We start from the raw sequence: 24,635 nt of genomic DNA, 5'->3' as shown, positions 1-24,635 counted from the left end.
CTCCAAAAGTCACCAACTTGGAGTGTTTCAGTTTGCCATCTTAGGGAGAAATCAACACACATGGGTGTATGTCCTGTGTTGCTGAGATTTATTGATAAAAACAGTACAAAAAAAATCCAACCATTTGTACACATATTTACAAATAATAATTGTTAGATATTTTAGTATTATGGGAGCATGTACTGGGTACTTTTTTTGATGATATTAGAACAGAAGATTCTGTGACTCAACAAGGCTCATTATGTTAACCTCATTTTCTCTTGCTTTGTCAACTCAAGATTTTATGGTGTGAAAGTAGATACTAAGGTTGGAGGGAAAACACCAACAAATCACTCTTTTACTTATCACTCTCTTGCAGAAGATGTTTATGTGAAGACCATGTGGGTTGTGTCAGAACTCACGGATGTAGGAGACCTCTGTATAAGATTTATAGGCCTTGAGAGTGCATCTTACTGCAATTGTAGAACAAAGGATTCCAACTGTCTATTGTTTAACGGACCTGTCAAAGGTATGTTGAGATACGATTGTAGAAGGCCTCTTTCAGAGCTGGGGGACCTTTCTTATATGGTTTTAACTTGAAACTTGTTGACACACGAACTTTCTGCTGCACAAAAGAATAAAACTTGAGTTGATTTTGGGAAAGCAACCTGAACAGTCTCTGTATCATTTTGTTCTCCTAACTGCTCCCGATGTCGTAACTAACCCGCTGACGGCATATCTGAGTGCTACTTGAGAATATATTGCTGAGTGTTACTTAAGAATAATTTTGAATCTTATAGGGTAAAGACAAAACTCTGCTTATAGACGGCCTCGCCTCAGGGAAACCCGATCCACGGACCAGACCTGGGACGGAGTTTCTTTCAATAATAAAAAGTGAGTGAGTACATAAAAATATAAACATGCTCAAACTAAACCAAAAGGGTTGTGTTTTAAAATGTCCCACAGTACATCAAACTTGCTATTGTCAGATGAAGAGTTCTCACAGCCTTCATTCATACTGTTTGTGGTTAATAGTAAACATCCAAGTCAACAGCCACTTTGCAATTGCCTACAGACAAAATAACAAGATTGGACAAAATAACAAGATTGGACAAAATAACAAGATGGAGCTATGAAAACAAACTTGGCATGTAAAAAATTTGTGAATCTGTCACAGTGACTATTTACATAAACGTGAGTTAAGATAGTGGTTTAAAATAACTACCCAAATAAATGTAAGCACAGCTGCCGAGTGGCGAGACTTCCTAAACAGATCATTTTCCTGTATTCAAATCAGTTGATTTTGATTTAATTCAACTTTATTGTCATTACACATGTATAAATACAGGGTAATGAAATACCCTGTATGCATCTAATCAGAAGTACAAAGAGCAGAAAGCGCAATAAGAGAAGATTATATACAGATGGTGGGAATAGTTATGTACATATTATGTACAAATAAGTGAAGCATACAGATGTTTATATTTTTCAATACAGATGTGCTACAGATGTACTACGGACAAATGATTCTGATCCCTTAGAAAGACAGAAGACTCAGATGGTTCCCCGCTGTAGGAACCCCATCTTCTTACGAACCTTTTACTTGTAAGACTTTATCCAGTTGCTCATCTTAGGCAATTGCAAAGTGGCTGTTGACTTGGATGTTTACTATTAACCACAAACAGTATGAATGAAGGCTGTGAGAACTCTTCATCTGACAATAGCAAGTTTGATGTACTGTGGGACATTTTAAAACACAACCCTTTTGGTTTAGTTTGAGCATGTTTATATTTTTCAGGGATGCTACCACTGAGCTACTAAAAGACCAAATGAGTCAAGAATTATAGTTAATCCACAAACAGCTGAGCACATTCTGATATAAAATGAAAGCCCCAGACACAGGCCCAGGTGCTACAAATGTCTCATTAAGGAAGACTAGTGGTGACCATGAGCCAGCATACATAACAGGCCACTGAATCTAAGCAGCTAAATGACTGTCATTCAAATGTCATCCAGTTAATTATTTACACCTGTGCCTGTAGCACTGCGATGCATCATCCTGCTGTGCAAAATTCAAACCTATGTCAAATGTGTGCAGACGGTGACCAGGTGTCCCACTTTGTTTTAACCTTTGTCCTGGGACCCAGACACCGAGGCAATGACCCACATCTTCATTGGCTCCAGTAAACAAGAGGCAGCATGTGAGACTCAAAAATACATGACACATTGACACAAACAAAGATGAGACAGCAGCTGTAACGGTAGCTGACAGTTTTAAATATTATTTGGATAGAAAAAGATTGCAAAGTGTGCATAAAAACTATAGCATAAGACTTAAAATCTCATTTTACTTTTCATTTATACTTAGTGCATTTAATTATTTTCTGATCTTCGCTAGATTTTGTGTTGTCAGTGTCCAAGTGTGGATTAGTTCTTGTTTTGTTTTGTTTTTTCTGTTCTCTTATGTTTCATTGTAAGTGACACACTTATTAAGGACAAGTGTCATTTTGTGCCCTGTAGGCATTATTGTGTATCTGCAGTCTGTTTTATTGGTGAGTTTGGCAGGAGCGACAGTGGCTATAGACAGTAAATTCAGTGTGATCACAGCTTTGTAACTGAAGTAACTGATATGTTTGGCAGTGGGATCTAATTTCAAACAAGCTTTAATATCTTGCCTTTCTTTTTCAACAACATTGGGCTCAGCAGAAAAAAGATCTGCCACTCTGCACAAAAACAAGAGTAAGTCATACTTATAGCAATAAAACTGTGAGATTATGATGATGGCGGCGCGTACACCACGTGAGGCCCTGCGTCTCTTCAGATTTTGCAAGTTAGCAGTGTTATTCCTGCTCATTTTGGGTCTGTTCGTTCAGAACATCCTCGCTTTTACATCTGACACCTGACGAGAGCTTTTGGATACAGGATTACATAATTTCAATTGTTTTATCAGTAACCTTCGACTCATCCATGAAATAAGAAGAACACCGAACGCTTTGCAGGCTACTCGGCTGACAGGAAGTGCTCGAAGAAGTGCAAACAAAGGCGGGGCACCAGCTTTAAAAGAACGTTGTCAACTCTGACCCACGACACATGTGGCTGGGCATTTAGGCCATCTCTGACTATAAGCCCAGCAATTCCACACAGACAGCCATGAATGTGTCCTCCCTCAATGAGCTAAATAACTCCTACGCTGGTTTTGACAACAAGAAAAAGTCTTCCAAAACCCTACCCTCTGATGACTGCCATACCATCACTCTTACCACCATAGATGTCCATAACGCATTGAGCAGCATCAATGTTCGCAAGGCTGCTGGCCCTGACGGCATTCCTTGATGTGTGCTTCGAACATGTGCTGAGTAACTTGTAGGGGTCTTTACCAACATCTTTAACTTGTCGCTTGCCGAGACAGTAGTACCAATGTGCTCCAAGACCACCTCTATTGTGACAGTGCCGAAACACTCATCACCAATGTGCCTGAACGACTATCGCCCTGTAGCCTCACGCCCATAGTTATGAAGTGCTTTGAGCGACTGGTCCTGGCACAACGCAAAACATGCTTGCCCCCCCACACTGGATACTCACCAATTTGCCTATCGAAGCAATAGGCGTACAGAGGATGCTGTATGCACAGCGCTTCACTGTGTACTCTCACACCTGGACAACAAGAATGCTTATGCAAGAATGCTGTTTGTTGAATTCAGCTCAGCATTCAATACAGTTATTCTGTCTAAGCTGGTCACTAAACTTGTGGATCTTGGAATCAGCAACTCTATCTGTAACTGGATTATGGACTTTCTGACCAACTGACCCCACCATGTTAGGTCAGGCCATAACTGCTCTACCACCATCACACTCAACACTGGCACTCTACAGGGCTGTGTGCTGAGCCCCTTCCTCTACTCCCTCTTCACCTATGACTGCAGGCCTATGTATGGATCCAACTCCATCATCAAGTTTGTGGATGACACCACGGTGATTTGTCTCATCAGTGACAACGATGAGTCTGACTACAGGGAAGAGGTAAAGCACCTACCTGTATGGTGTGCTGACAATAACCTGATCCTGAATACCAGCAAAACAATGGAGCTCATTGTGGACTTCAGGAAGGATAAGAGATACACCCATGTCCCCATCTACATAAATGGCACTGCTGTTGACCGGGTTTCCAGCTAGTTCCTGCGGACCCACATCTCTGAAAATCTGTCCTCAACCAACATCTCCACGCTGGTCAAGAAGGCCCAGCACCTCTCTTTCTTGAGAACACTGAAGAAGAACCACCTGTCTGCTGACATACTCGGTAACTTCTACTGCTGTGCGATAGAGAGCATCCTGACCAACTGTGTCACAGTCTGGTATGGAAATTGCTCTGTTGCTGACCGCAAGGTTGTGAAAAACGCGCAACGCATCACAGGGACTCCACTTTCTGCCATTGATTATGTCCACAAGAAGAGACTTCTACACCGGGCAAGCATCGTTCTCAGGGACTCCTCTCATCCTGCCAATAAACTCTTCCAGCTCCTCCCCTCCAGAAGGTGCTACAAGACCCTTCAGACTAAAACCAGCAGGTTTAGGAACAGCTTTTTCCCCACAGCTGTCATCCTACTGAACTCAGTCCCAAGCTGAACCTTTCTATCCACACTCACTTAACCTGCTACACTCCTCCTCCCCCTTATCCCTCCCAATTACCATGATTGTGACTGTCATTCATTCTCAACATTCACTGTATGCTCACATTGGGTACTGCTATAGTTTAGGACACTGACATAACATAGTCTCTGTTCTAGTACAAACTTACACTATTTACTATTATAGTATGTTCAGAGTGCTACTCTGCCACTACTGTAGATATATTCATAGCACTCTGTAGATCTGTTTACCACACATCGGTACATCTGTATATATGTAGCACATCTGTATATTTGTTCATAGCACATATGTATATCTGCTCATCTGGATAGCAATATAGAACATCTCTATGCCATACAGTTCATCTGTATATCTCTACATATGAATACATCAGTACACCTCTACATTTGTCCGTAGTACATCTGTAGCACATCTGTATTGAAAAATATAAACATCTGTATGCTTCACTTATTTGTACATAATATGTACATAACTATTCCCACCATCTGTATATAATCTTCTCTTATTGCGCTTTCTGCTCTTTGTACTTCTGATTAGATGCATACAGGGTATTTCATTACCCTGTATTTATACATGTGTAATGACAATAAAGTTGAATTAAATCAAAATCAACTGATTTGAATACAGGAAAATGATCTGTTTAGGAAGTCTCGCCACTCGGCAGCTGTGCTTACATTTATTTGGGTAGTTATTTTAAACCACTATCTTAACTCACGTTTATGTAAATAGTCACTGTGACAGATTCACAAATTTTTTACATACCAAGTTTGTTTTCATAGCTCCATGAATGAGTATGTGATGGTATTTTTATATATGTGGACATGAACTTGCCCTACTGATACTGACAGTCATGCCACTCTGAAGAACTCTGACACAGTAGTCTGTTTCAATTTCCTACCTTCTGACCTTCTAAAGAACATTTACACCATCAAAGACTTTTATAGAAATGTTATCATGCACACACTCTTGGACCAGGTTTGAAGAAGAGACACAGAGAGACACAAGCATGCATTCCCTCCCTCGCGCACGCACACCCAACATGGAGACAAAGAAATAGACGCCGTACACATACTCACTTCCCATACACACTCTATACTCCCAGGTCCAGGCACCAATACGTCCAGAGAGGCAATCAGCCCCCATACCCAGGAGATGGTTCCCTTCACTCTGTGGTGGAGACAAGCAGACCGTCCTGGCCACCGCAGCAGCAGAGCAGCCCACCAGCTCAGACCCCAACCAGATGACCAGCTCCTCCTCCCGGCCTCCTTTAATTTTCCTCTCCAATCAATGTTAGGTCCAATCCTGCATTTCTAATGCAATCTTTTATGATGGAGAGAACTTAACAAAAGAAAAGCTTTTGATAAGGAAATGTAAATGTAAACTATTTCTCAAGACGGTAATCTAGAGACACGCACGTGGACTATGCAATTCTTTCTCTTTCGAGGTCCCAGGGTTTCCCTCTAATCTTCCATGGAGTAGCAGGCACTGATGAGTGCAACATCAACAGCACCTCTGTTTACAACATGGCAGGGGTGGAGGCATGGATGGAATACTTAGAATCCCTTTTTGCTCACCTACACAAAAAGGGAGTGGAGAAAAATAAACCAGGAGAAATCTGCATCATTTCCTTATACAGAAAAAAAAGTGCGCTAACATAATAATTTCTAATCAGCCAGGCATCATGAATAAATTATGAGCCCAACTGAAACAAGTCACAGAAGATCTTTCAAATCTAGGATGTAGAAAAGCTGTTCTACATGCATGATGTAGTATCTGCTATGAAGTTTTTCAGTGGAACTACTCAAGATATACACTGAATTGAAAATATTTCATTGTTTTTTTCACTTATTTGCAGGAAAGGAAACATCTACACAGTACTTGAGTTTAATAATGTAATCCTGAAAACAACTTGTTTTCTAGAAATACTAATCAGTTCAAATCCCCACAAATTGGTGGCCAACATGCGGCTAGGGAAAAAACACCACATGTCAATTAAGTGGTTGTTTGACAATATCTAAACTATAGTAGTGATTTTACCTGCTTTTTCTCCTTAGCACAAGCATGAAGAAGACCTAAACATTGATTTGGGGGATTTAAATTATTAAATTAGAGTCAAATAGCTTACTGCATAAACACGTACATCAAAAAATATGTCCTTGCATCCAAGTGCTAAAACCACGGTTGAAATCAGAGGATACATGAGCAGGATAACAAAAACATGTAAAGACTATATAAAACTGAAGAAGCTGGAACCTCAAAAGAGTTTTGTATTTTTTTATGTATGTAAAAGATTGGGGAAGAGTTAAAAGGCCTTGATCAGATACAAAGGCATACTTGTGCCCTGTGCCTTATAGCTACATTACCTGAGATTTCCCACTTATAAATTTAAGCAGATTGTTTCATATATTTTCATATTTATGAGAATGAATCATTTTTAGAAAGCTACTAATATTCACAGTAGAAGCACCTGTAGACTAAATGGTAAATGGACTGGCACTTACATAGTCCCGTTCTACTGAGTCGAACACTCAAAGCACTTTCTACAAGCCTGGTTCACCCAATCAGACACACATTCATGCAATGCTTTTATCTATGCTTAAGTGCTTTCTAACATTCACACACACACCCACACTCTGATGGATGCATTGGGGGCAGCTCAGGATGCCAAGGATACTTTGGCACGCAGACTGGAAGATTCAGGGCTCAATCCAGCGACCTTCAGATGAGTAGATGCTGTACAACACAGCACACTAACAAAAACTGAGGTTTAATTGGCATATTGGTAATTTGATAGTAGTCTGAATTCCATTGAATATGGTTGGAGACCTGAGTCTGGAACAAGTAAAGCCTCAGAGTCCTAATCAGATGACATTAGCTGAATTTTATTCTGATAGCTGAAACTATTCTGTGTACAGTATGTACACATTCCGGTGTGATTTGAGTAATTGTTGAAGGAAAAAAAAGACCTGCCCATTAAAACCAGTTAGCTAGGGCTTGTTACCAAACATTTGTAGAGGTGTTTGTGGGTATTGGGCAATTACAAGCTATGCCCTGGCTGCAGTTAACCGCACAGCATACAGTATGTTAGCACTGGGATTCGTACTGGTTAACTCCCGTGTAGGAAAAGCCTTTCAATCCCCTAAATCTCACTCCCTGGTATAGTTCTAATGCTAAGTCTCGGTGAACTACAGTAAACAGACGGCAGGTGCATCACTCCCACACCTGCTCCGTAAGAAAAGTACCTTTAGCCGCAGGACAGGCTCTTTGTTTGCTTTGTTGTGACGGTAACGCGCCTGCGTACCAGCGCACTTTATTACACAGGTGAGCTCATCGAGCTGTGCTAACAAGAGGAAGGGCAGAGAGCAGGTGAGGCCGAGCCTTATCGCCAATACCGAAAGTAACAGTATTACGAGGGATTCTTCTTTTTGTCGTTGTAGTCACCGTAATGCCGACCGTGTGTTAGCCGTTTGGTAGGTTTTTAAAAGATTTTTAAAGTGAAAAGACTTTCTCGGGAAAAAGCCTACATCCAGTTTGTCTCGCTTATACCAGCAGCGCGCTTTGTGTTTTGTTTTTTACTATTAGATATTAATGCTAAAACATTCAAGGGATTTTCCCTGTAAAGGTGGTGTTTTTCAGATCTCTTTAACGGACTAATGTCATTTTTCCTCACCTGTAAAAGGACGAAATGACGGCCACGAAAGACATGGAGGATTTTTTCAAAATGGTAAACATGACACAGCTTTGAGCTACGCTGTTCTTTCTGAAATAGCTCAAATTTCATATGTACAATATTTTAAAGGCAATACTTAATACATAGGTTAACTGTCATAGACTGTGTAATTACATTTAAATGTGTAATTTCTGGCAGGGGTTGTCTGATAAACGTGTGTTCATTTTGCTAGAAATGTGTTAGCCTCACAAAAGCAAAGTACCATGTGTGCTGTCAGACCAGTTCCCACCACCATACCCCATATAATATTTTCATGTTGTGTGTTCCAAGCTGTGTAACAGTAGTGTTTGCATCCATGCATGTGTAGGTGGGGGAGGTGAGAGGCCTCATTGAAAAAATCTCCTGTCAAGCAGAGGATGTGGGGAGAAGACAAGCTGCCATCCTTGCGTTTCCGAGTCAAGACAAGAGTAAGTGCTGATTTTTATTTTTATTTTCAAAAAGAAGCAAGGACAAAAGTGAATTCTTTGTTGTTATGCTGAAGCATTCAAACGGTCTCAAATTCTCCTTGTCACACAACAGCAACAAGAAACACACACAACAAAGAGTCTAAACAGCCTTTGACAAACACACCTGAAGCTGTTTGTACAGCAACAGACTTGGTAAATGTTACACAGATCAACATGCTTAGGAAGTTTAGATATAGCTTCAAAATCTGCATATACTCACACACCCACCCACCCACAGATGGAGATAATAACAGTGTAGCGTGCAAAAGGTCACGAGGTACCTCAAATTAAACCGTCTCCAGCTTGTGGTGGTATTCTTTACACACCGTTATTAAGAAATGACTTGTTGTGCTTATAGCAGCGGTGCATTTTGTAGTTTATTTTTGAGTAGACAATATTAATACTCAAAAATGCAATTTCACTGGCCTCTCTAAGATGCTCTTTTTATTCCTACTCATGTTACTGACCCAGTGTCAGTTCCCCAGCTCTTTCTTCTTAGTACCACTTACCTTTTATTTAACTTTTTTTTAACATTTTCTTGTCCTATCCCAATTTTGAGACATTTGAGACATAAAATGAGTAATGTTTATTTTAAATTGTACATTTTCTATTATAAATAAAATATGTTTATCAGATTTGCTGATCAATGCATTCTGTTTTTATTCACATTTTGTACAACATACCAACTGTTTTTAAAATTGCAGATATAATATGAACATCACAAAAGCACTATATATAAAACTTAATCCTTTTTGACACCCGTGGTGTCTGTCTGTGGTGATATTCACCACACACAGTAGTTATTTCCTCTGTGGACTGAACTTGTTTTGTTCTTCCCAGGAAACAAAGATGAGCTGGAGTTGCTGAACAATGAGACCAAGAAGAATGCTAAGTTAATCAAAGCAAGGCTAAAATGTAGGTGGACACATTTTTTTGTAAAGCACTGCAAAATTAGCTTTTATGCAGTGTAAGTTTTTGGCATGCTTCAGTGCAGTTAGATAAAATTTATCATTTTTTTTATATGAATAATGCATATTTAGCTGTGTTGTTATTGTTTAATATAATGAAATGGGGAGGATCAGTGCAGCTGAGTTCCTCATACAGTGGGAATAGTTTGTAACACAGGATTTGACTTGTAAATGTGTAAAAAGGAAGTGTGGTGTAGCCCACTCAACATGCCTTTTGTAAACAAGCTGACAACAACACTGAGCTCTTTACTGTAACTGCAGAAAAGGACTGTGACATAGCAGACTTTGTTTAGTTTTCACTTGGTCCTGTATTCATGTTAGATCGGATTGTTTTTCAGCAATGCAGAAGCCTGGGGATGAGACCGGAGCTACAGTAGCCCAACGTATTAGGAATAACCAGGTGTGCAAGTAGTTTTATTTCCTGTCACAAACCAGGTGCAAGATGATTGTCTGACACTCCTTTGCAGTTTCAAACACGCCCGACAAAATTACTCCTGACAGAGGTCTCTTTATTGACATTTGAATTGATTCACTTCGTTCTCTGGCTCTCTTTCAACAGCACTCGTACTTGACTCGGTGGTTTGCTGAAGTCATGAAGGGTTACCATGAGGCACAAATTTCCTTCAGAGAAAAATGCAAGGCAAAAATTCAGAGACAGCTGGAGATTGGTAAGTTGCCAAATCTAAAAGGGAGCACTTGTCCCTCCTCACCCTCACGTCAGGTTGTGTAAATGGATTTTATTTCATACACCAGTCCATACTGCATTGAATGGAGGGCGCTTCTGCCAATGCTTTACTAGCAGGAAAACCTACACTAGTGTAAGTCACTGTGAGGGTGTTTGCATAGTAATAGCACTTTGGATAATAAGCTGGTGTCATTTTGGAGCAGCAATTTACAGTCTACAGTTTATGGTCAGCGCTCTATTGTAAATAAGTGTCAGGTTCATTGTTCTTTCTCATGACTCACTACTTCACAGTATTATAACCAGCTTTCTATTATACGTCATGTTCACAGTTTTCTTTTTCTCCTTTTGTAGTCTGAAGTTATTTTGTACATTTAAACAGTAAAGCAAACTGTCCTTTCAATTCCTGTTAAAAACAGTGCTGCCTTACAGTTTACATGCACTCACAAACTACTTTATTAGATACACTTTATTATTATCTAATAAAGAGACTGGACTAACTTTCACCTTAATTCTTCATGGCTGCCAGCCCATCACATTCAAGGTTCTATGTGTTCTACATTCAGAGATGTTTTTCTGCATGTTGTAATGAGAATGATAATTTGAGTTACTGTTGCGTTCCTATCAGCTTGAAGCAGTCTGGCCATTGCCTCTGTCCTCAGGCATCAACAAGGCATTTTTGCCCAGAAGACTCATGGGGTATTTTTTTGGCCTATTCCCTAAAAAAACCCTAGAGATGGCTGTGTGGGAAAATCTCAGTAGATCAACATGGTCACCTTGTCCATGTCTAAATGCATGCACTGCGTTGCCATGTGATTGGCTGAATAAAGAGTTATGTTAAAAAGATGTTGAATAGGTGTACCTATAAAGGTGGCAGGTATGCTATGGTAATTGCCAGTATGTTAATGCCATTAAATTAGATTTTTTTTCCTTCAAATCTGCAATTAATATTGTACTAAGCAGCTGGCAGGGTGAACCTCTGTTTAATAAGCACTCATACACGCGGTTCCCCATGATGACATCTAGAATAGTTACAGGGTGCAGTGTATCTGTGAAAACTGCTTTTAAGTGTAGTACTTAAGCTGCTCCACAGTACGATACACTGTAATTTAAATGTGCAGTAGTACGTTTAGTAAACAGACTAATGTAAATCATTATAGCAGTAAGTAGAAGTTGAGGTGTAATTGCACCATCCTGTGGTGACTATCTAACTGGCATCCTTGGCAGCACAAAATAAGTCTTGGTCTTTGTCTGTTATTTATTTAGTTGTTGTTCAATAAATTAAGTTCCACAAACATGATGAAACTTATTTAGTATCTTTTGTTACTTTCAGTGAATAAAAGCACTACAGGTAAAGAGTTGGAGGAGATGTTGGAACGTGACAATCTTGCCATCTTCATATCTGATGTGAGTGGAATCCAACATCTTTTTTGGGGGGGTTACTCAGATAAGCAGTTTTTGTAGGTTTGAAGCCATTTATATGATAATTCAAACACAGCTTGAGCATTTTCTCTTTCGCAGATCACCTCTGACAGTCAGATTTCCAGCCAGGCTTTGACTGAGATTGAACTTCGCCATCAGGAAATCCTCTGCCTCGAGTCCAGCATTAAAGATCTGCACGAGATATTTGTTGACACTGCCATGATGCTGGAACTCCAGGTAAAACAAGTTACCTCGCGTGGGAATGTTTAATGAAGATTAATGTAACATATTTGTGAATGACATTCATGTTTTTTTCTTCTCCCAGGGCGAGTTAATCAACAACATAGAAAGAAATGTCACAACTGCTGCAGAGTATGTAGACAGATCAAAGGAAGAAACAAGCAGAGCTGTTGACTACAAGAAGAATCCTTATAAGATAACATTTCTGCCGAACTTCATGAAGTCCCTCAAGAAAAATAGTGCCCCTGATCCTGTGTGAACAGTGACTACACCAAATGTCCTGGTGTGCATTGAAGTCAGTTTTATCTGATTTATGTTGCCTGTGTGCCCCTCAGGCTCCTTTCTAAAGGATTTTGATGACGCTGTTGTTTTAATGAAAAGAATTCATTTGATAATAGTAAAACGATTCTGTGGACAAGGCAGCAGCTTCCTAACACCACCTTCAGTCAGTGTATTTAGATTCCTAGTCCTCAGGGTTTAGGTTTTAGAAATGGCAAAACAGCCCCTTTTATGTTTTCCTTCAGTCTCTTATTTAGCCAGTAGGTGTCATGACAACACTACAGTGTTCCTTCTCTATTTGCTGCCCTTTAAAACTATGGTGCTGCATATTGTGTTGTTTTGTTTTTTTAATGTTTGTTTTTTAATGGTTTAATATAACACTGTGTTAAAGTGAGAAAAAATGTCTGTAAACTGACCACGCCGATCTCAAAATAAACCTGTGAGGAATGGTGCGGTACTTAATTCATGGGTCTTGTATTATGATAGCACAAATGAAAGAGGAGAAGGGATTGCTTTGATGATTGAAGGCAGAACACAGGCAAAATCATATTTATAATGTAAGTGAAGGTCAACTTTAAGTTGATTTGGTTCAGCTAAAAAGCTATATGTTGTTTTTAGTGCGCACAGTGGCGATCCATATTATGGGCAATAGTAGCAGAAACATTCATTCAGAAACATTTGGATGACTGATTAGAAGGTTAGGATTTCAAGCTTCCCTGTACCGTAATGTTAAGCACCCAGCCTTCTCTTTAGCAGCACTCCATACTCTGACCTCAGTTTGCTAACAAGATGAGAATGTGCGACAATCAAAAAGAATGTTACTGTGGTGTAACTTTGTGAAAAAAAACAAAGGCTTGCATTAGAATGCTGTTGCAGGCCTGAAGAATTTCTCCTCACATAAAATCACTTCAAGGGGACAACTAAACAGTCTGGATGTACTTGCAGGAAGATGACAAAGCGTCTTGTGCTATTAAGCCATGAAAACAACTTCTACAGGGATGAACCATTCTTCCAAAGGTTGTCTTGGTTGGGGAATAAATTTGCATTAATTTTCAATAACACTTTGTCAAAAGGGACAAGTCCACCCAAAACCTTCAAGAAAAATCTGGAAATGTCTGCATTTATGTTTCTCCCAATGACTGCAGTCACTTGTCTGTACTGACTCTTACCTGGGCCTTAAGTTCAATAGGTACCTGTTTAAAATTATTGCGTGTGTTCGTTTTTCAGTGAGATCTGACTGGAGTGGAGGATGAGCAAGCATATTCCTGCATTATGGGAGTGCTGCCAGGTTGAACCCATTGACTTATCCATTAGGCTGCGTTTCTCGCTCTCTTCCCCCCTCCTCCCCTCGCTACAGCTCCTGGATAAGATTTCACAGCACCTTTAGCACTTTGCTGAAAGCTCGGATTTTCAAACAGGGAGGGAAGAAGGATGGGAGATAAGGATGACGATGTAATTTAAAGACACAAAAAGAGAAAAGAGGTGCAAGAAGATAAGGAAGACAATGAAACTGATACAGCACTACATAAAAAGATGGTTTCTTTATTGGTTGCGCCAGGTTGGCGAGGGCCCACAAAATAGGGCTTGGCCACAAAGGACTGAGTGGTGTGTGATGACATCAAATGTTAGGCCCTGCAGTTTTGCTTTGAAAGGTTATCCCTGTGTTTGTCATTTAAGCAAACAGTAAACTAATGGGCTGAAAGTGGCCTGTCTCCAAAAGAACCATTAAACGTTTCCCCAGTTGGAATGGACAACAAGGATCTACTAATAGATTAGAGGAAAAGGTTGAAGGTGGGTAACAGTCTCTTTTTCTGCCTCTACAAGGAGTCTGGCTTATTTCTTCGCTTTGCCCTGGGCAGCTACAGCCTCCATGGCCTTCTTTACAGTTTCCTCATCACCGAGGAAAGACATGGGCTTAATGGGCTTCAGGTTGGCATCCAACTCATACACAATTGGGATTCCCGTGGGAAGGTTCAGCTCCATGATGGCTGCATCAGACATACCTGGTGATGCAAGCAGACAGAGTAGATGAAGACATGCGGAGATCAGCATCAGAGGGTACAATACACTGTACTGTAAGTCTGTTAGAATCCCAGCAACATAGACAGGACAACAGATGGACAACAGAAAAAAAAAAAGTAAAGCATGTTTTCTTTATATCTCAGTGTATTTTAAGTTCCCTCAGATCTGCCTCTGTCTTTCAACACTGGACCTGCCACTCCTATCTGACATTTACTATTGCCCTTGAAGCTCTTTAAAACCCTTATCCGTCTCTGGGCTGCTCCTTGAAAAAGTACAACCTTTCTACATAAAGGTCGTGACTGTAATGGGAACCAAGCTCATGACCCTCTACCCTGTCCCTGAGATCTGGTGTGAGCCTCTGCTGCTATTTATAGACAATCCACAACTCTTGTCTGTATGTGTGTAAAGTCTGTGTAAGTGTGTGACACTGGCTATTCAGGTCAACTTTCTGCAGAACTCTTTGGCTATCATGAAAGAATTTCACTGTTAAGTGTTCTGCAGTGTCATTTTTTAAGTCACTCTATCTACTGTGTCCGACCTTCTCATTCTTTTCTTTTTGTAAACTTTGTCCACAGTGCTTACCCTCTAAGTGCTTGACAATGCCACGGAGGCTGTTCCCATGGGCAGCAATGATGACATTCTTCCCAGCTTTGATTTCAGGAACAATGACTTCATTCCAGAAAGGCAGAGCGCGGGCAATGGTATCTTTAAGTGACTCACATGTGGGCAGCTCACCAGGCTTCAAGCCTTTGTAGCGCCGAGACTGGAGGCAAAAACAACACCGCAAAGTACAAAAGCTTAATAACTGACAGCACTCTCAAGCAAATTCTGGAGCAAAGTAGCTTAGCTTAAAGCTAAGCTACTTTGCATTTGTCTCACCTCGCTGATGATTTTGTGATAAGGGTGGTCCTTATCCATGGGGGGAGGTGGGATGTCAAAGGAACGACGCCAGATCTTCACCTGCTCTTCACCGTGCTTTTCAGCCGTCTCGGCCTTGTTGAGCCCAGTGAGGCCTCCGTAGTGGCGCTCATTCAGACGCCAGGTACGAATCACAGGCAGCCACATCTGGTCTGTGCCCTCCATGATGGTCCACAGGGTCTTGATGGCACGTTTCAGGACAGAGGTGTAGCACACATCAAACTTCATGCCTGCCTCCTTGATAGCCTGGGCACCACGCTTGGCCTCCTCCACTCCCTTTTCACTGAGGTCAGCATCGAACCAGCCACAGAAGCGGTTCTCTTGGTTCCAGGCGCTCTCGCCGTGGCGGACAATAACCAAACGATGGGCGGCAGCCATGCTTAATACTATTTCCCTAGATTTTTACTTAAACCAGACACAGAGCCCTCAGCCCTCCTAAGTTGTGGACACTCACACACACTCTGGCTGACCAACAGTAAGCCCAAGGCAGCATACCACACCCTTTTTATAGCAACCTGGATCATGGCAATGCCTAGCAGACAGGCCTTCTTTACTTTCCCCCTGTGAGAGGCCTTCATACTCTGATGGACACACTGGGAGGACCAATAGAACCAGGCCTCTATCCTGGGACATGTGGTGTCTGGGAAGGCCAGAGGTCAGATACTGATCCAGAATAGCAACATGACTTTTAAACTGACATCTGTGCAAGAAAAGTGTAAAGATCAGAGTTGGAACCTCATGCTCAGATGAAGCATTTCCTCACTCTTCAACTCACTGCACAGTGAAGATTTTGTATGTTTAGTAAATATTTGTCCACAGGGCATTTGTTGTGTAGGCATAACAGTGACTATATGACTCATGTAGGTCCTCTGTGTTCCACTATGGCTGGAGAAATTCCATTTTCAGTGTGTCACTAAACAGCTGCATACAGTAGCTGCCAGTGCCAGCAGAAAAAATTAATTAATTAATAAATTAATAAAAAAAAAATACATATATATATATATATATATATATATATATGCGGCTGACTACTGGTGCTAGATTTACTCTTACTTCTATAAACAACAATTATGTATTATCATAAAGAACAAGATAAAGGTTCATAAACAAGAAAAGGAGTGTGTAAAAGTCTGTCAGAAGTGCCTATCTTGGTGCAACATAAAGACATTATCAAGTCAGTGTAAAATCTGAAATCAGGGTAATATATAAGGTGTTATTTCAATTAATCACCTCTAGGAGCTGCTCTAATATCATGTCGATTATGTTTACCATTGTATTACATGAAACTTGTTTTTATGAGATAAAAACACCACATAAAAAACTTTGTGAATTACAGTTAGAATATTTTAGGGGTATGTTGAAAACAGAATGAGTTACGAATCCAATAATCCACTTTTCTCCATATGATAGAAAATTGTCACCATCTCTGCTGCATGCTTTGATTAAAACTTAATCACTTTGTATCCTTAGTCTTAAATAGAAAAAGGCCTGGCGCTCCACCAAAGTGAACCTATGACATATGCTACTGAGACAACATTTTTAGTATTTTTCATTAAATTTAATGCTGGGAAGAGAAAATACACTGACAGACAAAGAGCTGACAAAGCAGGGGCATTGAGCTGCAGAGCTAACAGGAAAAGTAGATGCCTTGTGTCCTGAACAATCAAATTTATGATCCAGAGGAAATACAATAATCCAAAAATAGAATATTAATGGAACTCCAGGCATGAAGCCAACCTGCATCATGTGATCATGACATTGAGATTTTCTTCTATACAGAATATAAACTAATGAGAAGGACTGTGACAAGGAAGAAGAAAAGTCACTATTTTTTTTTTCATTTTTATGGCTAGTACAAGATGTTTAACAGAGAATGATGAGTAGTCTTTCAACGAAAAATTCTCTGTGTGCTGCCTACCATCAAAAAACTGTCTGACAAGTCTTGCAGAATGGGAAAAGTTAAGTTGGAAAATAAATATAATATAAATACTTGCATTTAACAAATACACAATTGGTTATTATGTTAATTTAAGTTGTGTCTGGTGGTGGCTGGATAGATGAATGGATGGTATTTTTGGCCCTCTGGTGGTCAAGCTGGACTAATGCATCTTATTAGTTTATTTCACCAAGACAGCAGATGCTATCATGGATCACAAAATTGTTGCTCTAATCAGAAGTATGATGCTGGCATCGTTTTTTGTAAAATGCTAGCAATGTTGAGTGCGATAATACTGTCGTCTTCACATGTAGGCCGAGCTTTTATGTTAGTCAGCATCGTGAAGGCAAGAAGTACCAACCTGGAAATTAGCGCTGTAAGTGATCTAATGTGCTTGGGAAGAGAAGTTAATGATCTACTTTCTCTGTTTTATTTCCCCAGGTCCTGTAAGCGCCTTGTCTGCCAGAAATCGCCCCGATGCAGATTGTCATACTGCTGTTACGGTGGGAAAAAAAAGTGTACACAAGGGAGTTTATGTGATCACAACTGTTACGATGACTCAGCCAGCAGCGCAGCCTATGCAGCTCCCACAGAAGCCCCCCCACCTCCCACCACCTACCTCCTTTTTATTTGGGCACAGCACTGCCTATAGGCACCAGGGGCATCTGCTGCAAAGGCAAAGAACACCAGCCATACATGCTGTAGAGCTTTCCCATATACGACAATAGACAACTACACAAAACTGCACAATTCATGCTGCAAAACACTGCAATGCACTTCACTTATTCATAAAGCTGGAAAGAAAAATGAATCTTTGAACGGAAACTCTTTACTTCACACGCACACACACACATACACACACACACACACGCACGCACACACACACACACGCCATATATAGCAGTATGGATATGTTTTCTCCTGTTTCAAATCATGAGGGCAACACAATATGTAACTAGTCACTGAATATTTTAAATATCTTGTGTCGCTGTTATGGGCAATATGATGCTCTTGAGAATATTTGTTCTATATATATATAGCAGAAGGGGTATTTGGGTGAACACACAATTTTCAACTTCTGCAGAAAATGAAATCACAGTAAATATTCTTTAACTAAAGGATCAAAGAAGAGTATTAAACACACCCTGCATGTAAAAATTAATAACCTTTAACAGCAGACAGTTAAGAAACCTGTTGAGAAAAATGAAAATCAATTATGGTATTTTTGCAAGCTTTGCTATACCTGTTGATACCATTGATACATGTTGTATTTATTTATAGTTCAGACATTGTTTTAGCTGCACATTAACCCACTCTAAGTCATGCCTTTAATAGTGTTATGCCATCTGTTTGGGTGGGATTTTTATCATTGCAGGTGTTGAGGCCATGGCTGTAGTTCTGCTCCCCACCACACACAGAGATGCTGTGTCATGATTGTAAAATGAGGACACCCCGGCCCCACCCTCACCCTTTTTTCTGCAGTGAGTGAGGAGACAGAAAATGTGTTTGAGTGATATTTTGTCATTTTTACAACATAAAATTACTGTAAAAACTGTACAGTTTCTTAAAAAGATCAGGTTATGTGTTTAAAACTGGCCATGTGATAGACTTTTTTAAAGTTTTGCTGTAGTCTTAAAAATTACTGTAAAAAGCTGTTTTTATATTCTAGTTTATTTAGAAACTGTTTTTCTTCCTCTCTGCTTTTAACCCTTGCTCATTTCCCTCCTCCGTGTATTCCCATGGCTCATATCTTTCTCATTTCTTGCCATTGCAGTGTAAACCTATCAAGCCTTCATTGTCAGAGGGTGCAGAAAGTGCTTGCGTCAGCCCCCACCTTCCAGCTATAAAAGCGCAGGCTGCTGCAGCAGCAAGCAGTCAAGACTTAAACCCAAGCCCTTCGCACTCCTCCACACGCACACATACAGCAAGAGGAGAGGAAGAGCAACTTTTCCTCCCAACACTCAACCATGAGTAGCATCGGATATGACCCTTACTACTCCACCTCATCATACAGACGCTATTTTGCCGAGCCTCCTGCACGTGTGGTGGTGACTAGAGGGAGGACCCTCTCTGGCTTCTCTACTCATGCATCCCCACTGTCTTCCTCCCGTCTGCAGTACTCCTCCCCTGGCCGTGTGCTCTACTCTTCTTCCTCACCAGCTTCTTCCCTGGAGCTGGAACTCAGCCAAGCGGCCCAGATCAGCTCCGAGTTTCGGGCTGTACGCACACAAGAGCGCAGCCAGCTGCAGGACCTTAATGACCGTTTTGCCGGTTTCATCGAGAGAGTGCGTGAGCTGGAGCAGCAGAACCGTGCCTTGGAGGCAGAACTGCTGCTGCTGAGGCAAAGGCACTCTGAGCCGTCCCGCCTGAGAGCTCTGTATGAGCAAGAGGCCCGGTCCCTGAGAGCAGCTGTGGATGAAGCTAGGGCAGAACAACAGGCTGTCCTAAGTCAGAGAGAGAGGCTGGAGCAAACCCTGAGTGCTCTGCAGGGTCGATATGAGCAGGAGGTGTTGGCTCGTGAAGAAGCTGAGGGCAAGCTGATGGAGGCTCGTCGGGAGGCCGACGAGGTTACCTTAGCAAAGGCTGAGCTGGAGAAAAGTGTGGAAATCCTGCTGGACGAGCTGGCCTTCCTCAAGAGGATTCATGAGGGTGAAGTGGTTGAACTTCAGGCCCAAGTCCAGCTGGGTGTGCAGGTGGCTGTGGAATCTGAGGCTGCCGCTCCAGACCTCTCTGGGGCTCTCAGGGATATCCGGTCCCAGTATGAAAGGCTGGCTGCCAGGAACATGCAGGCAGCTGAGGAGTGGTTCAGAAGCAAGGTAGGCTCCCTGACTGAAACTGTGGCCCAGCACACTGATGCTGTGAGAAATTCCAAGGACGAAGCAGGAGAGTACCGACGCCAGCTACAAGCCCGCATACTGGAAATCGATGCATGCAGAGGCCTCAATGGATCCCTGGAAAAACAGCTGCATGACATGGAGGAGAAACAGAGTGCAGAGATAGCAGCTATGCAGGTCTGTAAATGTCGTCCAGATCTTTGAAGTATGTTACTTATGGTTTTCATTTGATCCTGCAGTATGTTATTTCCCTTTGTCTCATTGTATAAAATAACACTTAACTTTGATTTTTCTTTAGGATACCATTGCAGAACTGGAGAGTGAGCTGAGGGGCACTAAACAGGAAATGGCCCGCTACCTGAAGGAGTACCAGGACCTTCTGAATGTCAAGATGGCTCTGGACATCGAGATTGCTGCATACAGGTAATGGGTGAAACAGGGAGTGAGTCTGATAAATGATAAAGGGTTTATTTTTAGCGTTGCAAAATTATATAGAAACTCCTATTTAGAGGCACCTAGGAAACTGATGCTTTTGGATTTGTATCAGAGTCAGTGAAGTTTTTTTTTACATTTAATGTCTGAGACATGCAGGGGCCCCCCAATAATCAGACCCAACCAAAAACCCCTCCCAATAAAATTATGAATTGTCTTGCATAAATAGGCTGTTGATTTTCTTTACTCATTTCAGTTATTACCAGCAAAATAGTTTAATCATCTCAGAATTTGCCCAGATTTATTTATTTATTTAGACAGAGATCCTGACAATATAATTCTAAGAGTAAATAAATGACCACTTACTGTTACATTTAAGACCCATGCTTTTAACTGATCTCCCATCCTTTCTTTTCATTGTTTGACGCAGGAAGCTCCTGGAAGGGGAGGAGTCTCGCTTCAGTGTAGGTATGGCTGGGGGAGTGTCTCCGTTGTACAGCCACAGTTTGTCAGCACCCTCTTTCGCTAGGCCCGTCTTCTCCAGCCTGAGCTCTGGCACCTCCTACCTGATGACCTCACGCCTGCTCAGCTCCAGTGTCAGCACCACTGAAGGCATCATCTCTGCCAGCCACGCCCAGCAAGCAGAGGCCAGCCCACCTGGTGAGGAGGAGGTGGAAGAGGAGGAAAAGGAGGAAGAGGAAGCTAATGAAGAAGAGGTGGGAGAAGAAACAGAGGAGAAAAAGGATGAAGAGGAAGAGGAAGGTGAGGAGGAGGGTGAGAAAGAAGATGAAGCTAAGGAAGTAGAGGAAGAGGATAAGGAAGAAGGCGAGGGTTGGTTTAACTTGCTCAGTCATGTTCTATCAGTCAAATAAATATCAATTATTAGTGTCATGGTAACTAAATTTTCATCTCTTGATTCAGGTGGTGATGAAGAGGAGCAAAAGGAAGATGCAGCAGAAGCTGCCGAAGATGAAGGAGAGAAAGAGGGAAAAGATGAAGGGGAGGAAACTGAAGCACAAGAGGAGGCAAAAGCAGAAGGAGCTGATGACAAAGAAGATGATACAAAAGATGAAGCACAAGAGCAGGAGGAAGTTCAAAAGAGTGAGGAGAAAGAAGATAAAGCTGATGACAAAGACGTGAAAGCTGTTCCAAAAAAAGATGACAAAGCCGAAGTAAAAAAAGGAGAAAGTTGAAGAGAAAGCTGCCCAACCTGAGCCAGCTGAAGAGAAGAGCACAAAGGATAAAAAGTAAACCGTTATGGTCAAGACTGTCCACAAAAAAACTGCAGCTTAAAGACAGGTAGAGGCAACAGTGCTGTCCTCTTAGATCTGCTTGTTAACATGGTGCTCAATAACACAGTCCAACAGCCATTTAAAGCAACAAATCAAGGTTAAATGCTTACCAATGTTCCGAATAGCCCATAAAGGTCTTGTTGCACAGTTCTGAGTGAATGTAATAGTGTATGTGTGTGAGAGTTCTGGTGGGTAAATAAATTATTCTTAAAGCCGTGCATCTCACTGATTTTGAGCCCTGATTTAAAGATTATGCTGACATGCATACAGATTTATGATATAGTCCTCATAGGCACTTGGAAATGTAGAGACATGTGTTGATTTATTATTTCCTTAACAGGCAGAGAGGTGAGCAGCCCAATCACTTACCACACACACACTGACAAATACAGACATTTAGAGTCACAACATTGCCTCTAAGATAATTGCTATCCTGCTGTGTTATAAACACTGTCACAAAAGATCCTGCTGTAGTTCAAGATTGATTTTGAACATCAAAGAATGTGGCTTAAAAACCATAATCTTCATCTTACAAATAAAAAACTGTTTAGTAGTAAAATCAGATTAAAACTTTCATCTTCTATACTGTCTGAGATCACTTGCTGCTCACCATATACTGGGTTACAGAGCAAGTTTGTAACTTTTGAATGTTGCCAGGATTTATAGTGAGTATCTAAACTCACTGTGTAGTTTACTCAAAGTATCACATATTGCCTCTTTAAGAATAACATCCAATGATAGTCACTAGCCTAGTCCTTCAAAGATCTGAGATCATTATGCATTGGAATGAAGGGGAAATGACAAATGAATATGAGGAAGAAAAGAAGCATCAATGGGTGCAAAGTATTCATCTTTATTAAGCTAAGGTAATATGCTCAGTATGTTATGTATGTATCAGAAATATCACAGAAATATATGCTGGCATTTACACATAGCTAAATTTCATTTACCACATTACAACTGTTTAACAGCAATGAAGAACTGAAAAGAAAATCATCTCAATAACATCAAAAACGTGTTCCTCATGTCACCAATTACATTAAAGCATTGTGATCTAATTGAATTCCCTACAGAAGGAATTGAGAGTAGTGAAGTTCAGAGCATTAAAAGGCATGTTTTCAGACTATAACAGAGATATTTTTGGTGTTTATGGATAGTTACCACCTTCACCTGCTGAATCATTTGAATTGTGATTTAAGGGGTGGAGTTTGCTGACACAGGCTGCTGTTGTTGGTAGACTGGGAGTCACTGAACTGGAAATGTCGCCAATGTTTGTGATGTGAGTGCCTTGTAGGGCATTTTAGGTTTATTAGCATTGATTACTACCATTGATTAGCAGCAGGAGTGACAAAAGTACTGACTTTCTTTATTTAAGTAGAAGTACAGATGCCTTTACTCCAGTAAAAGTTGTAGTACTGAAGTGACTTTTTTACTCAAGTAAAAGCAAAAAAAAGTACAGGCTCTGAATTTACTAACAATGGAAAAAGTAGCTACACAATTCTACTAGCCATTTTTGTACAAATGTAACTGAACCTTGTGCTATATTAATATAATAATAATTAAATATTAGTATATGAGAATATAGAAATTATTAACATTTTAACGTTCTAATTTCAATCAAACTGCTGTGTTTGAATCTATTATACAGGGCACATGCAGTGAAAGAAAATTTAAAACAAAAATGCTATTTTCTGTCACCTACGTTGCAGACGAGGACTTTCCCTCCACACCTAAACAGTAAAACAAGGCAGGGGTTAAAGTGGGTGGGATTCAGCAGGTCGGGAAACCCCGTGTAGTGATCTGTGTACTGGATCAGCATGGGGAAAATAATCACAACTCACAATAATTTCTAATATAAGCTTCAGTAGATATTCTTGGTGTACATGATGTGAACAGCTGACCTGTTGCTCTTTGTGGATTTATGCAACTGAACTGGCTGATGTCCATCCCCTACAGTGACACTACTTTGTTTATACTGTCTTTACACTAGACTGTATAAAGTTGGAAGTCAGTGAATGAATCTAAACATCATCAGCTTAAATGCAAAATTCATCTTTGTTTCGCTTGATGTAACATCCCTTCAGGCTTCCTCCTCTTCTGTAGTGCTAGTCACATTCTGAAGTACTGCAAACACAATTTAATATAAATATAATATAATAAAAACACTACAAGAAAGTGCAGATATTTGTTTAAAAATGAAGGGGAAATGTAGTTGAAAGTTGTCAGAAAAATAAATACTCATGTAAAAGTTCAGATACCTGAAAATTCTACTTAAGCACAGTAAAGAAGTATTTGTACGTAGTTACATCCCACCTCTGATTAGCAGGTATTGTATGTATGCATCCATCTTTTATTTACAGTCTATAGCCATACTATAGTCTATAAGCGCAGTAGTGATATGCGGATCGATACTGAAATATCGATTCCTCCGATACCAGTCATTCATGTTCTTGAATCGATTCTCATATTAAAATATTGATATTTTAGTAATTTAGGGTAAATTTGTAGTTTATCATTAACAGGAACACAGTGGAAAGAAACTATAACATTCGGATTGTCTACATTCGAAGGAACTACTTCCTCTTCCGCCTTTCATAGTCATATGCGAAATATGGCTGTATAAATGTGTTGCAGCCCCTTGGCGTGCGCACTCACAACAATGGCTGAGCGTAAATGGAGTCATGTGTGGCCGTATTTTACCTCCACAAACAGCCAAGACTTGTGATACATGTGGCAAGAAAGTGAGGTGTTGTGGCCACACCACTAACCTCGTCAAACACCTCAGAGTAAATCATATCACAGAATATG

At 40.6% G+C, this 24,635-nt stretch overlaps 3 protein-coding genes across 6 annotated transcripts in view; 2 read left to right on the top strand and 1 right to left on the bottom strand.

The window, feature by feature from the left end:
- Positions 1-12,855, top strand: part of LOC101469587 (syntaxin-2) — a 306,839-nt gene extending 293,984 nt beyond the window's left edge. For 2 of the 4 annotated variants that reach the window (XM_076886385.1, XM_076886386.1), the window contains exons 2-10: positions 5,729-5,915; positions 8,306-8,350; positions 8,664-8,763; positions 9,643-9,717; positions 10,109-10,170; positions 10,330-10,438; positions 11,786-11,859; positions 11,974-12,111; positions 12,200-12,855. In XM_076886385.1, coding sequence (XP_076742500.1) covers positions 8,312-8,350; positions 8,664-8,763; positions 9,643-9,717; positions 10,109-10,170; positions 10,330-10,438; positions 11,786-11,859; positions 11,974-12,111; positions 12,200-12,373 — 771 coding nt within the window. In that variant the 5' untranslated portion in view covers positions 5,729-5,915; positions 8,306-8,311 and the 3' untranslated portion in view covers positions 12,374-12,855. Of the gene's footprint in view, positions 1-5,728; positions 5,916-7,889; positions 8,097-8,305; positions 8,351-8,663; positions 8,764-9,642; positions 9,718-10,108; positions 10,171-10,329; positions 10,439-11,785; positions 11,860-11,973; positions 12,112-12,199 lie in introns of those variants that run through there. The other 2 variants (XM_004538317.2, XM_004538318.3) reach the window with 2 other exon arrangements.
- A 1,060-nt stretch (positions 12,856-13,915) lies between these two features.
- On the bottom strand, positions 13,916-15,822 carry pgam2 (phosphoglycerate mutase 2 (muscle)). Its single transcript, XM_004538319.4, has 3 exons — positions 15,295-15,822; positions 14,998-15,178; positions 13,916-14,396 (listed from the first exon to the last, which is right to left on the bottom strand). The coding sequence occupies exons 1-3, from the start codon at positions 15,709-15,711 to the stop codon at positions 14,227-14,229; spliced, it is 768 nt and encodes a 255-aa protein (XP_004538376.1). The 5' UTR covers positions 15,712-15,822; the 3' UTR covers positions 13,916-14,226.
- A 3,340-nt stretch (positions 15,823-19,162) lies between these two features.
- Positions 19,163-22,053, top strand: LOC101470344 (neurofilament light polypeptide). Its single transcript, XM_004538320.3, has 4 exons — positions 19,163-20,280; positions 20,402-20,526; positions 20,966-21,366; positions 21,457-22,053. The coding sequence occupies exons 1-4, from the start codon at positions 19,237-19,239 to the stop codon at positions 21,726-21,728; spliced, it is 1,842 nt and encodes a 613-aa protein (XP_004538377.3). The 5' UTR covers positions 19,163-19,236; the 3' UTR covers positions 21,729-22,053.
- Positions 22,054-24,635: the final 2,582 nt, after the last annotated feature.

The sequence above is a fragment of the Maylandia zebra genome, linkage group LG7 (assembly GCF_041146795.1).
Source record: "Maylandia zebra isolate NMK-2024a linkage group LG7, Mzebra_GT3a, whole genome shotgun sequence".
In the NCBI taxonomy this organism is placed as follows: domain Eukaryota; kingdom Metazoa; phylum Chordata; class Actinopteri; order Cichliformes; family Cichlidae; genus Maylandia; species Maylandia zebra.
This window is presented reverse-complemented; position numbering and strand designations above follow the sequence as displayed.